At 39.1% G+C, this 15,205-nt stretch overlaps 1 protein-coding gene across 8 annotated transcripts in view; it reads right to left on the minus strand.

Annotated features, from left to right (window-relative positions):
- The window catches only part of ZZEF1 (zinc finger ZZ-type and EF-hand domain containing 1), a 170,255-nt gene that overhangs the window by 62,738 nt on the left and 92,312 nt on the right, over window positions 1–15,205 (minus strand). For all 8 annotated transcript variants that reach the window (XM_077165584.1, XM_077165586.1, XM_077165583.1 and 5 more), the window contains exons 27-34: window positions 14,629–14,708; window positions 11,987–12,080; window positions 10,758–11,226; window positions 10,037–10,201; window positions 7,207–7,326; window positions 6,313–6,474; window positions 4,126–4,255; window positions 2,248–2,386 (exon numbers count right to left, since the gene is read on the minus strand). In XM_077165584.1, coding sequence (XP_077021699.1) covers window positions 2,248–2,386; window positions 4,126–4,255; window positions 6,313–6,474; window positions 7,207–7,326; window positions 10,037–10,201; window positions 10,758–11,226; window positions 11,987–12,080; window positions 14,629–14,708 — 1,359 coding nt within the window. The remainder of the gene's footprint in view (window positions 1–2,247; window positions 2,387–4,125; window positions 4,256–6,312; window positions 6,475–7,206; window positions 7,327–10,036; window positions 10,202–10,757; window positions 11,227–11,986; window positions 12,081–14,628; window positions 14,709–15,205) is intronic.

A 15,205-nucleotide genomic window follows, 5' to 3' on the forward strand; every position in this document is an offset into this window, starting at 1 on the left:
GGACTAGAGGGAGCAGGCCATCAGGTGGCCCATCTGAATGTTCAGTGTATAGGGAAAATGAAAAGTTTAAGGAACTATGAGAGAAGAGATACTTCTAAGGTGAGTTACTCCCCAATGCCTGGTGTGTAGAGATACCTACTGTGGCCCCAGAGAACCTAGATGTTCCCCATCACAGCATCTACCACTCATCATTGTAGCAACGATATAGAAGCTGTCTGCTTGCTATCTCTCTAAAATGCAAATGGTATGGGGACCAAGAAGGAAGATAGCATGTCCTTCTTATTTCCCACTGTCACTCAGAATTGGCATAGTAGATGCTAAGTATTTATTAATGGGCTAGATGTATAAATCATCAAAGTCAGGGACTTATTCAGAAGAAGTAATATTGCAGATGAAAAAAAATTGCATCTTTTACTCTAGGGACCATAGATTTTTCTAACGATGGAATTGAGCAAACCAAGAGGAACCAAGGATTGGGGACTAAGCATAGCTTTTAGTGGGAAAAATTAAACATTGTCTCCCTCTGAAAAGACTCCACCTATGACATAGAGCAGGGTTTCTTAATCGCGGCACTCTTGACATTCTGGGTAGGATAATTGCTGTGGGGGACTGTCTTATGCATTATATGATGGAGGAAGAAGGGGAGTGGGCAGGTTCTGTGGCAAATCCCACTGGGTGCCTCTATGCCTTTCTCCCTGTCAGATACATTTATCCCAGTGAAATCACATTAAGGTAAACATCAAAGGCATTCTTGATGGGCAGGATAATTCTGTTACAGGAGGCTGTCTTGTGCATTATATGATATTTAGCAGCATTTCTGGCCTCTACCCACTAGATACCAGTAATTGCCCTCCTTTCCCCACCAGGTTGTGACAACCAAAACTGACTCCAGGTGACATCTGGAAATGGTGCCAATTGTCACTTGGAGAGTAAAATTGCTGCCACAGGGTCATCACAGATATTACAGAACAGTGCAGTGAAAAAGAGACAAGACTTCTGTGCCCATATGCATTCCTGCTTTAACACACCATGATTTGGTCCTTATCAGAAGAAGGTTCTCAAATGAGTGATTTAGATAACTAGGTAGGTAGGGGCTTGGACCAGTAGTCTCATCTTAACTGGGTGACAAAAGGGTTAATGAACAGTAACTTTTACTAAGCTTTTACAAGTCTGAAATTCAGCTTTCACAAGTTTTAATTCTTCTCAAATGATTCTGAAGCTTCATGATATGCAGTCATTTGTCAGCGTACTGAGGCATGAAACTGTATCATGTACTCTCTGTGGCTGGTGCGTGGTGTTATTTAAGTAGTGAATGAACATAGCAGATATCCTCTTCTTCCTTAAGTGCCTACACTTAATATAGCTTTGTTGTTCTCTATTGGAAATGGGTGACAGTAATTTTAGGAACTGGAGGGGATGGGGGATGACTTCCTTGTAAAAAGACTCCACAAAGAGTGCCAGTTTATAAATAACGATGATGAGTGTGCAAAATTATTACACTGCTGGTATAATTTATTTTAAGTGCCTCATGAATGATTTTAGACCTGTATTCACTGGATCATTAAAGAAGAGCTCCCTTAAATTTTCCAGTCATACTTTACTATATTTTATGGGGAAATTATATGCTCTAGTGGTATTCATTAATTTGGGAATCTGTAAAGATCTTAAGATAAAACCCCGAGGAATGCTGAGGATCTACTAAAATTGAGAGTTGTCAGAAATACCCCTTTCTCTCTCTTTCCACAGTCATAGGCTTAACCAAAATTGCAACCACGAAGATGACTGCTTATCTCCTTAATGCCACAAAGCCTCCTTTCATGATCACAAGCAGATATGTTCCCTATATGATATTCAGATTATGCAACTCCCCTATTCTCAAGTCTATAGTGTGCCACCCCCACAAAATACCAAATTCAAACAAAAATCTTCATTGTGAGTGAACTTTTAGGTTTGTACCAAATACCTAAACTTCATGCCTTACCATCTCTCATTTTCTGAACATTCTCACTCAGTTTTTCACTCTGGTCTTCCTTCCCTAAACCTAGGTTCTTTCCTGCTACCTCTACATTGCCCACTAAGCCAGGAGAAGACCAAATAAAGAGTCTTTTTTTACTTTGCCAATAAGTCAGAGAATACCACTAGGCAGTATTTTTATTTAGTGTAATGCAAATTTTAAAAATGAGAAGATCACAGAAAATAGAAACAAATATAACTTTTGGATATGGCATACTAGTCTGTGAAACTTACCTAGGAAGCAAGTTTTGCAGAGATCCATGTCGCTGCACTGTAGACACCGGTAGCGATGCCAAGGGGCAATTTCATCACATCCATCACAAGAGATGTCCACATTTAACAGGTCACAGTAGCGGGCAATGAACATGTGCATCTGTAAGGAGAAATAAGCACAATTAACCAACAGACTTTCTAATGTGGCTACTGCTCATTAATCAATTCATCCCTTCAATAGGTATTTATTGGGTACTTATGATTTTCCAGGCATTATACTACTGGGTGCTAGGATCAGAAAATGAAATGAGCTCAGTGTCTAGTCAGGAATTACCTCAAGCAAACAGACAATGAGAGTACAGTCTGATAAGGTCTTTGCTAGGCAAATTCACAAGGCTGAGAGAACAGAGAGGAGGGATAACAACGGGTGTTGGGTAGGTTAGGGAAGGCTTTCCAAAGGCAATCATTCCTCAGCTGAGACCTGAGGGATGAACAGGAATTAGCTGGGTGGAAGTGAAGGTGGTGGGCATGCCAAACAGAATGAACAGGAAGCTCTAGAGGACGCCCAAATGGGGGAAAGACAAGAGTTCACGAAATCGGCAATAATTCAGGATGAAGAATAGCGTACAGAAAGGGAATAAACAGTTGAAGGTAGAAAGGGCTTAAATGTTAGTCTGAGTCACTGGCAGTTTTTAAGTTGAAGAGCAATGTCATCAAATTTGAGTATTTAAAAGCTCCTCTGCTGCTGAACAAAGAATGGTGTGAAGGAGGTAAGACTGACCAGGACAGAATCTGTTAAGGTAACACCATGACAGGCAATGAGGGTGGAACCGACGCAGTCAGAAAATCTGAGAGGTATTCAAGTGGTAGAAGTGAGGAACCTTGGTGACAGACCGGATATGAGGATAAATAAAAAGGAAGGGTCAAGAACAATATTCAAATTTCTGGTTGGGGTACTTGTTCACAGATACAGGGCACAAAAGGGGCAGTTTTCTGGTACTTAAAAGGAAAAAATTTAGGGGGAGATTGTAAGGCCATTGCTTCATGAGCAAACAAACTGTTTCACTGGAATGGACTTAGAGGCTACAGTACAGTTTATCTTTAGGGTCTGGAAAATGAGGGAAATAAATCAGTAAGTCAACATGCAGGAGACCAGAGCAAATATGCTAAGTCACCTTAAAACTGTAGAATGGCTCCCATTAAGATTCTGAGAGAGAAAAAGGAGCCACAGAGGCAAAGTTGGTGTGCTCCATCCAAGCCCCACAGAGGTGCAGTAGGAACAGACTGCTTGGCACATAGTAGGTACTCAATAGATAGACATGAATAAATCTGAGGCATCAGATACCTGGCACAAAGAAGCCACCAACAAGATGCCAGTGACAGGTATAACATCTAATGTGATGATGGAGATGGCAGGCTGTCTAAGCCTGATGCCTTCACATGTCTGAATCATGTAACTTTGATTCTGGGTATATATGGCTGCTTCCATGCCTAAGCTGCTGATTAAAATGTGGCTTCTCACATGGCTTGCCTATAAGAAGAGAATGTGCTGCACTGGAACACCAGAGTCCAAGCCCTTCAGTGATTTTATTTCTCACTGTAAATTAATAAATTGGCATCTATGATAATATATCAGCCACATGAGCCAATTTTCCGTGAGCCCAATTCTAAGGGAGGGAGTCCCTCTTTGAGTATGATCAAATCAGGATTCACTGCCCCTCAGGTTAAAGACCAAATAGAGTGGTCTTTAGACCAAATAGAGTGACAGCAGTCTCATTAAAGTACGGAATGCCACCTGGAGTCCTCTGGGGAAATGGTCTGCTGGCACTGCCCCTGGCAGATTATCCTCTCCACATTCCTAACAAGTCACTTCAGATCATTCTTGTTGAGAGGTCTTACTTTCCTCTGCTTCTCTGGATCTTCCTGGGCTATTTTTTCATACCAGGCTTCAAACATGCCATCCTGACACTCATCCATCCATTCTGAATTCTGCTTGGCATCAGCAAGCTCATCTTCTTCACTCCATTGGCTGAAAGAAGGACATAAAAAGAGAAAAGCATGCCTCTCCCAATAACTAAGAAAAATGTTTGTTAGCAGATTCTATATTCTATGGGTCTAATATATAAATCTTTTTCTTTTGTTTTGTTCTTTTTGTTTTTGTTTTTAATTAATTTTTTAAAAACATAACAACAAACACAAACATTCTTAACATATGATCATTCCATTCTACATACATAATCAGTAATTCACAATATCATCACATATTGTATATTCATCATCATGATCATTTCTCAGAACATTTGCATCAATTCAGAAAAACAAATAGAGAAAATGGAAAAAAATTCATACATACCATACCCCTTACCCCTCCATTTCATTGATCACTAACATTTCAATCTACTGAATTTATTTTAACATTTGTTCCCCCATTATTTATTTTTATTCTGTATGTTTTACTCATCTGTCGATAAGGTAGATAAAAGGAGCATCAGACACAAAGTTTTCACAATCACACAGTCACACTGCGAAAGCTGTATCATTATACAATCTTTTTTTTTTTTTTTTAAATAGACTATTTTTAAGCTTCTGAGGGGAAAAAGGTCAGTTTGTTTTTCAAACCTCTGGGCTATGTCAGGAGTTTGATAGCTATACACCAATAAAAAAGAGGAGGTCTTTCTAGAGCAGACATTATGGGAGAGGAATCAGGGCTTGAAAGGCTGTACCTATATGGCATAATTTCACTCTATAACTATTTGTGGTGAACCTACTAAGTGGCAGGCACTGGGGCCAAAGAAAGTTTTTTAAAGTTTAGATTTTCACATGCTTAGCACATCATAGCAGAATTATGAGAAGGGAGTCAAGAGACCCTGTTGCTTTGACTCTATCACCAACTGCTGTAAGACCTCGAAACACCATCAGCCCTGGTGCTCGGTTTCTACATTTCAAATGAAGGTTTTCAGGAAGATAATCCAAAGGAATCTTTTCATATGCAAAATTATCAACTTCTATAATTTCAGTTTATAGTTCATTTTAGCAAGCAGAAAAAACAGAAGGATTTTTTCAATAGCAAATTCAAAATACATTCTCAAAATATGAACTAATCAACAAGTACACATTTATCCATTCATGCATTCCAAAAAACTGATTTTTAAAAATCATTTCATACTTAGCTTTGGGCTAGGTGCCAATTGGTAAGGAAGGGTGTGGCCCCATCCCCAAAGACTAAACTAGGCAGATGCTGATAAAGCAATGATTGAAACATTAACTAGACTGACAGCTGAAGAGCCAGTATGCTGATGCCTCCCCATTTCTGCTCTTCACTCCCACCCCAGTTCCGTATTCCCTCCCTCTGCCAATAGTGCCCTTTGGCAGCAGAGCAATGGCCAAAGTCAGGTAAACACAGAGACAGCTTTGGGTCTATCTCCTTTACCCCAAATGTCTACTCTGAGAGAGTGATAATTGTCCTAGTGTTGACTTATTCATTCATTCCTTCTTAATTCTCTCCTAACTCTTGCTTTTCTTCTCCTTTCTTTTCTGTACACATAAGTGGCTAATGGGTAAGTGGACTTGAGCAAGGTAGAGAGATATTCGTCAAAAACAGAAAGAAAAAAAAACTTTTGCACACTATTTTTGCTTATTCCATATATCTTTATAATGTTAAATAGGTTACAGTGGCTGAAAACATATATATATATGAAACAAAAAAAGCAGAAAATGATCCTACAATTCAAGCTTTATATACTAGGCACTACAGGAAATGCAGATGACTTTCATCCTCAGAGTTTACACCACCACCAACAACAATCATTTTCAGAGCACCGCTATGTACCAGACACGGTTCTAAACGTTTAAAAATATAATTCACTTAGTCCTCATAATAAGCCTATGAGGTAGGTATATTCCTAGGTCTGGCTCTAAAATGAGGCAACTGAGGCACAGAGTGGTTAAATAACTTCCCCAAGGTCACACAGCTGGATATTGCACAGGCAGTCTCGCTCCAGAGTCCATGCTCTCAATCCCTAGGCTATGATCCCTGTATTTTATAATCTACTTTAGGGATTGCAGAGTGCAGGACTGTGTTCTTACCTGATCACACTATCATGGATGCTGATGTTTTCTTGTGACATTTTCATGAGGAGATCTGGTAACTGAATATCAACAAAGAAGGCAAGATCACTGGGTTCCCAACCCATATCCAAAAGATGAAGCAGTGCTGTCTGAACACATGATAAGGCAGGCAGCAAGGACCTGAAGAGTCCACAAAGGTGAAAATTATCAAGGCTGCTCATTACCAAAAGAGACAACAGAAAGAATGGAAATCAGTGGCTGGGACTGTTTCTAATTGGGAAGTAGAAGAGAACTCCAGATTGCAGGTTGGGTTCCTTTAATTTCCTTTCAAATTCTTCATGCCCCATGAGACACTCTTCAAAGAACAGCTTAAGCAAAAGAACTCTGAAAGGCATAAAGTATGGTTTCCATCCTGCCAGGACTTCTATAGGCTGCATTTTATGGTAAAGGACTGAGTAGTAAAAAAACCATCTCCTAATAAACAAAAAGATTAGGGCTGGCCAAAGATGAGTCAAGGTATACAATTTAGATTTACAGAAGTACCATTTGCTTTAAGGATTATATCTAAGCCACTCACTAAAGAGACTGGGAAACAACTTTATACTCAAGTTTTAAAACATAATCCACTGTGTATTATACATCAAAAACTGAAAACAGGCTACAAATTCTTAGATATATTAAGACCCATCCCTGTCAAAAAAAAGGTGTACACCATATAGAAAAAAAGTCTGGACTAAAGTATACCAATATGTTAACAACAGTGTTTAGTTCTGGATGGTACGATTACAAGTTATCTTCATTTTATTCTCTGTGTTTTTCTGTAATTTCAACATTGAACATGTATTTATTTCGTAATGAGAAAAAAAAACAAAATATATTTTCTTCTTCAGAAATTATAAAGTTATCCAATACCTGTCATTTATGCCACTGAATCCTTTAATCGCTCTGACCAAAAAGAGAACCAGTTTGTAGTAAGTGTCTCGAATTTCTTTGTGCAGCTCTGTACCACAGCCTTCCAAGTGTCCAAAATAACTAGAAACAGAGGAAATCATGACTTCTTATCAGAACATCATTTACTTAATAATTCTTTTCATGGAAGAAAGACAACAGCAATAAACAGAACAAAATGGCACAGAAACCGAAGGAAATACAAATATATCCACTTTAGAAAATAATGGACAATAGAGCAGGCAAATCCACTGGAATGGATCAAAAGAGATGCCCAACAGGAGTAGGTAGCTGATGATGATTTATCTGTTAATGGAAAAGCCACCTTTTCCACTGCTTCTTGAGTGTCAGTTACTGTGTTAAGTATTTTTCACAAATTACCTCATTTAATCCAGTCCACACAATTGTGCCCCATCCCCCTTCACTGATGATCTCAATCCTGGTCCCCTTGGTGACTTCAACATCTGTGTGAATGATGCATCCAGTTCCTTATCTATCACTCTGACATCTTCACATCCAATGATCTCTTCCTCTTTCATCCCATTAGCCATACCAGTCAGACAGTCACTTTCTTGACCTTGTCATACAGTGAGTACATTACCTCTGAAATACTGACTTGAGAGCATCCCACTTTGATCCCAACTTTTCATCCTTCTACTCATCTACTTTAGGATTCCCACAACAGCCCTTTCTTTCAAACCCAAAGAGACCTCCAACCCAGAACACTACTCTATGTTCACTACCTACTACTCCTGTCATGCTTGGACTCCATGGCTTGTCACATTCTAGCAAACGCTAACTCCCTTGCCTCGTTCCTGGCTGACAAATCTTATACCTATATCAAAACAGCTGAATGTTGCTGGAGAAAACCCCACACAACCAAGCTGACTAGTATCAATTTAAATTTACAACTTTAAGCAACAAAATAGGCAATCTAATAGACGAGCTTTCTCAATTTTTATTGCTATTTCAAACCTTCTAACTTCTCCTTAAACTGCCACTACCTCCTTAAAAACCTTTAAAGCTGATGACTATTAGCACATTTTATTTTTTCCAAAAAGAAATGATCCCATAGGGATTCCCTCATTTTTATACTACCAAATCAATTTTCACCTCTATTCACAGTTATTGGTCCCTCCTCCTAATCCTAATATAGTCTCCCTGGTTTTATCAAAGGCTAACTTCTCTACCCAAGTAATTGTTTCCCTCTCTACCTGTATCAGGTTTTCCCTCAATACTGACTCATTCCCACTAGCATACAAATATGCTTATTTCTTGAAACCCCTCAGTTACTCCATATGTCCTTCTAGTTACTGCCTCTTTTCCCTACTCCTCTTTAAGGCCAATTAAAAAAAAATGTCTGTGGTCTCTTCATTTTTTCATCCCATAATCTCTTCTCAAACCAGTCCAACTGGGTTTGCAACCCCCTGGCTCCCCTGGCTCTAGCAGCAGGATTTGAAAACAATGGGCCATTTCCATCTTTTTTGAAATCCAGTCTTCATCTGGCTTCTGTGATTCCACTGTCCTTCTGGTTTTAACTCTACAACAATCATCACTCCTTCTTATCTTCTTAGCTGGCTCCTCTTCTTTTGCTTGACTTCTAAGTAATTAAGTACCCCTGCGGCTCATCCTGGGCTCCTTCTTGTCTATATGGTCTTATCTTTCTAGATGGACTCATCTAGTTTCATGGTTTTAAATTTTACCTACACGCTTCTGGCTTCCAATTCTGCCCCAAGCCCAGACTTCTCTCCAGATATTTACTCAAATCTCTGTTTTCTTGACGTTTTACCTGAATTTCAAAAAAGTTCAAACTTAACATGGCCAAAACAGAACTTCTGATTTTCCCTCATATCTGTTTCCTTTCTAATTTTCTAAAATGTATTATTTGATCATGGTGATGAATACACAACTATGTGATGATATTGTGAGCCAATGCTCGCACATTTTGGATGGACTGTATGGTACATGCAAATATTTCAATGCAAAAAAATGCATTACCATCTATGCAGCTACTCAAGCCAAAATCCTAGTTCCACTCCCCTACTCCATGATTTCTTTCTTTCATTTATCCTCTACATCTAATCTATCAGTCCTGACAATTCTACAACCAAAATATACTCCAAATCCAACCCTTCCCTTTCCATTTTCAAGACTACCGTTTTGTCCAAAACCCACCATCTCCTGCCTGGATTATTACAATGGTCTCCAAACACCTCTGACTGCCACTTTTTTCACACAGTAGCCAAAGGCAGCTTTAAAAAATATAAATTAAAGTGTGTCCCTCTTGGACACACTTGTGCTAAAATTCTCCAATCATTTCCTATCTACAAGACAGAAAATCCAAACACCTTAAATCATGTCAACAAAGCTTAATAGGACATGGCCCTGCATAACTTTCTGACCCTGTCTCATCCTACTTTCCACTCTTGCCCCATACTCAGGCACACTGGCTTTCTTTCGGGCTAATTTCACACCCTAGGACCTTTGCAACTGTTCCCTGCAACCCCACCTCCCCAGCCCCATCTCCCCAACCCCCCATTTTAACTGACTCCTTTTGGTCATTCATCCCTTGGTATATATGTCATCTTATCAGCTTGCCTTCCCTGATGATCAAAATGATCATTCTTTATACAATCTCCACATTGTGGTAGCACGATCTGCTACCTGTTTATATTTTTATTTTGTGTCTGTATCTCCTCACTAAAATATAAGCTCCATTAAGGCAGGAGTTAATGTTTTTAGAAGACAATTAGGATTTAAAAAAAAATGTTATAGACTTGAAATACGTGCTTACTTGGAAAACTCTTTCTGGCAGGTCAGAAGTTCGAACAGGAAAAGTATGTAAGGCGGATGGAAGCAGTGAGGCTGCCCCAGGGATTCTGTACAACACTGAATTATCTTCAAGACTTCGAGAATGCTCTGGGCTTGGGCTTTCCTCAAGGACAGAACCTTTATAACACTGGAGACAGAATTAAATCAGGAACACCAGAAAACTCTGAAGCACAAAGAAAAATAACCTCCACCCAAGTTCTAATCCCCTATTAATAAAAAGGAAATATGATTGTGAGGTATTAGACATTCAGGAAGACATTCAGGAAGAATATCAATACCTTTTTCGTACTTTGAGCCACTACTTAGCAGCATTACTAATTGGTTCACACGAATTGGCTAGAGACCTGACAACCCATATTAAAAAGTAAATGAATGAAAAAGGAACTCTGACATCTTTACTTTCCCATAGAGGCAACACCTTAATTCTTGGGATAGGAAATTCCTTTACTATTGCAAATTAAAACACACAATACTCCCATAGGTATAGGCCCACTAACAAATGATTTTGTAGAAAATATCAAATCCTAAATTTCTGCTTGGGTTAATAAAGTAAGACAAATAGTAGCCACTACTAAAAGAAATTCTGCTTCTTTTTTTTATGCTAACAGTACATTGCTGAGATATAATTATATACAGTATAATGTACAAATCTTAAGTGAAAAAATACTTTGACTCTGGCTCACCTCTCATGCGAGAGTGACTGATCTTTAATGAAGTCCAGGACGTCCCTCAGCACAGGGTATTTCTCTTTTACTGTGGGCACCAGTTTGGCCTCCTCCATGGATCGGAAGGAGAGCAGCCGGAGTCGCCCTCGGGTGAAGGGAGGCCGCCGGGTAGGTGTGGAAGGTGACGAGGGCTCTTCAATAGTGGCAGAGGACACCTCCGTGGTGCGAGGGTCTCTGCTGGGCAGCAGCTGAGCCTGGACATCCAAACCAGGACTCCTGTCTCCTACAGCAGGGGGTGCTGCTTCAGTGGGAGATGATGAAGCCTGGAAATGCTCTTCCACCACAGAGCTTGTCCTCTGGCGCTTGTCAAGTGGCTGAAGATGATCGGTTTCATCTGTAGTCACTAACTTGTCACAACTTTCTTTTGAGCTTACACCCATGGGCAAAAATCTTAGTAATAGAAGACTCTTCTGAATACATTCTTTTGCTGAATACAAAAAAGCAAGAAAGATAATTTTAAAATCAAAATTAAACTTACTGCCTATTTTCAGAGAGAAAACATTCTATGTTACCTACTTAGGATGAGAAATATAATGATATAACATATCTACTGACAGAAAAGACTCACATTTCATCTCAATATACAACTCAAGATGTCCTCAGTACTATCAGTGCACTTTAAAAAAAGCTTTATTATGGACATTTTCAAATATATACAGAATAGTATAAGGACCCTTCTGTGTACCCATCACTGAGTTTCTGTAATTATCAGTTCATGGCCAAATGTGTTTTGCCTACACCCTCTCCATGGATCAGATCCCAAGCATCACATTATTTCATCTGTAAAAACTTCAGTATATTTCTCTATTTTTTTAAAGCGTTTTTAAAAATAATATAACCATAATATCATCATCACATCTAAAATAAAAGCAATTCCTTAATTTCACTGAATATTCAGTCAGTGTGAGCATGATCTGAAAACATAACAAGACATAGGTCAAAGAGCACCTGAGACCTTCTAAGAGAAGTAAACAGAAAGATGCTCCATTTGGAGCATGTCAAAAACACTTATTTCTTTCTGGAATTTTCTTTGTGATACATCTTTGAAACTACATTACGTACCTGTGTTATGTTCTCTAGCTAACACAACTTCAACTAAAATAATCTAGAAGATAAGTTACAGATTTTCTAGATTTGGCAATGAAAGCAGAAGTTCAAGTACAGACAGCTGAAATTAGCACACTCACCCAAGCTCTCAGGATTTGCCTCATTTGCTTCTGAGTCGTGTTTCTCTTCTATCTCATTTCCCAGGCCCATCAAGGATTTCTGTTTCATCTCTAACTGGGAGAAAGATTCAAGAAACATAAATATGTTGTCCCAGATGTCAGGTTAGCAAGGGCACGCACAAGAAACTACCTCAAAAGCACAGAGCTGAGACTGTAGCAGGCAGGCCTTGCCTTCTTTCTGGTTTAGCTGTGCTCTCTGTGGAAAATCCCCAAACCCCCTCTCCTTGCAGGCAAGTGAGATAAGGCACATTTCCTGGTATAGAAACCCCCTCCCCTAGCCTTCAGGAACTGGTAAAGATGCACGTAGGCAAAAGAAGACATTCCTGGGGTGGGGGCCCCTCAACTGTTCAGCTCTGGGCCATTCTCAACTTAAATCAGCCAATTGTGTACCTTGTCTTTATCATGTCAAAAAGTCTATAAAAGCTAAGGTTGCCTTTTGTTCGGGGCTCAGACTTTTGAGGTGATTCAGCTGGGCCCTCGTGCGCACGAGCTAATAAAACCTGCTTCCTGAAACTGCAGATCCTTAGTCTCAGCTTGTTCTAACTTCGTGGAATGTTCCTGGAGGCCTGCAGCCTCGCTCCTGGTTTTCGCGCTACAACACTATGGTGTACTTTATAGCTTTCTACAGCTTTTGTCATCTCCATCCACTTGACAAGCACCAGACAAGCTCTGCAGCGAAAGAGCATTTCCAGGCTCTGAAGCTACCTAAAAGTGTATCTGCAAAGCTACCTTCTTTTTGACTATTTGTTTTTGGGAGGCGGCAGTACCTATGACCTTATTATTTAAAAAATTCTGAAACACTGGTGCTAAAGGATTTGAAGCCTGCCTGGTACAGATAAAGAAGCTGAGGTCTAGAGAAGTGAAGGGTCTTTCTGAATTACACATGTGATCTGCTACACAGGATAGATCAGAATTTGATCTCTATTCTACCCAGAATGATGGAACACCTTGACGGATGCTGAGATCTACACACACACACACACACACACTCTGGATAGAGAATGGTATTTCTAGTACCAGACAAGGCAATGGTTGTAGCATGGGCCAAATGCTGATAGCTCACACAGGTCACATGCAATGCATGAGAGGCCAAGGTCTTGGGAAGAAGGCGGGCATCTTATCCAACTTTCAGCAGTCTGTCTTATGTTAAACCAGGGCTATGACCTACAATAGTAACTTGTCAACTGTCAAATTCTTTTTACTTGAACTCTGGTAGCTGACATAATTAGATATTTTTTTCCCCTTAAAATTCTTCTACTGCCTTAGCACAGTTTTCTGGTTCTCTTCCCAACACTGTGATGATGATGCCCTTCAGTTTATTTTGAGAGATCCTGTTCATTTTGGTTTCCATGTACCTATCAGTATACACTGGCACCTACAATGTTCTAGTCAGTGTAGATTCTGTTCAAGACTGCCTGTCCCCAGATAAACCCATCTGTTTTTAAAAAGCAATTACCAGTTCTTTGACGCTATCTTTATTCTTGCCTTGGTATTTCTCTGAAGCATCACACATTTAGATTCTTTCATTTACTTAACTCTCTACCTAGATGTCTCAGATAACCTAGATATATCCTCATATTCAACATGTCCCAAAATGAATTTGTCTCCCCAATCCCAGATCCAAGACCATTTTTCCCACCCTGATCAATGCTTCTACCACCCATCAAGTGATCCAAGCCAGGAACTAGGAGTCTTTCTAAATTCCTCTCTCCTGTTCACCACCAATATCAATCACAAGTTCTCGTTAATTGTCTCCAAAATATCAGAAGCCATCCTCACCTCAACCACCACATTAGTTTCTCTCTTTCAATCTCATTTTCCTTCTCACTTGCATTCCAATTTCTATACAATAGTTCTGATACATATACATAAAGAATAATAACACTAACAAAGATACTTATCTCCACACTTAAGAAATAACAATTCTCCTGAATGTGGTGTTTAGTATTTCCATGTATATAATTTTACTATATATTTATGCACATAACATAAATTTAGTTCGCTCATGTTTAAATTTTATAAGTAGAACTATACATATGCATTCTTCTGCATCTTACTTTTTTTGCTTACCATGTTTGAGATTCATCCATTGAATCCATCATTCAATCCTTGCTGATACATATATATCTATATCACTCATTTTAATTACAATACAGTATTCCATCATATAAATATACTATATTTTCATCCATTCTCTTACCAATGGACATCGGGTTCTTACAGTTTATTGCTATCACAAACAACGCTGCAGAACAACTTTTCTAAAACACAGACCTGGCAGTCCTCTCCCCTGCCAAAAACTATTAATGGTCTCCTAGTATCTAGAGCAATGCCTTTACTCTTTGCCTCGGGGGTTCAATGGAGGGGGCCTCTGGGGTTACTGAAGGATATAAATGGGGCTCAACTGAACTAGGTTTACTCTGAACATTCTCAATACTCACCAAATAATGATTCCAAGGGTTATAAACCATTCTATATATACTCATATCCTTCAATTTTTATTAAAAAGAAAATAATCCTAGAGTTACATTCTTGAGAAGAATGCTAGTTACCTTAATTCCATGATAAAATATATAAAAATCAGATGAGAAGAAAAATCTTACCATCCATATTCTAATCCCATCAGCCAAGGAATACACCTGTGCAAACTCCTCACTCAGCGCTGCTTTGCCCCCACTGTTTACTGGGGAAAGTAGGAGATGCAAAGAGATTATGTTCAGTTAACACAAGTCACTACTTGAAACATTAAGTATCTTCAAAACTTCCTAACGCATAGAAAAAGTCTTTCCCTAACACCACTGGGGGCAATAATATGGGCTTGAGAAAAAAAAAAGTTAGTTAAGACAAAATACCTGTAACGGGTTCTCTGCATTACTACTAACTTTTCCTTAATGTCTTATCACTTCACCATTGCTATAGTTACCAGCAATTTCTGTGCATTATTTTTGGAGTAAGTTCCCCTGCGTAGTGTTTAAATTATTTGTTAAATTATTGTCAGAAAAACTGAGAGTTAAATTTCAGAAATTCCAAATGTTCGTTAACAATTTCTGAAATGGAAATATTATGCAAACATTAAAAGTGAGGTAAAATGAAAGGGGGAAGAGAGAAATGAGACAAAATTAAGTGTCAATGGCTGAGAGATTCCAGAGTCGAGAGGTTATCCTGGAGGTTATTCTTACG

This window comes from Tamandua tetradactyla, chromosome 6 (genome assembly GCF_023851605.1).
Source record: "Tamandua tetradactyla isolate mTamTet1 chromosome 6, mTamTet1.pri, whole genome shotgun sequence".
NCBI lineage: Eukaryota > Metazoa > Chordata > Mammalia > Pilosa > Myrmecophagidae > Tamandua > Tamandua tetradactyla.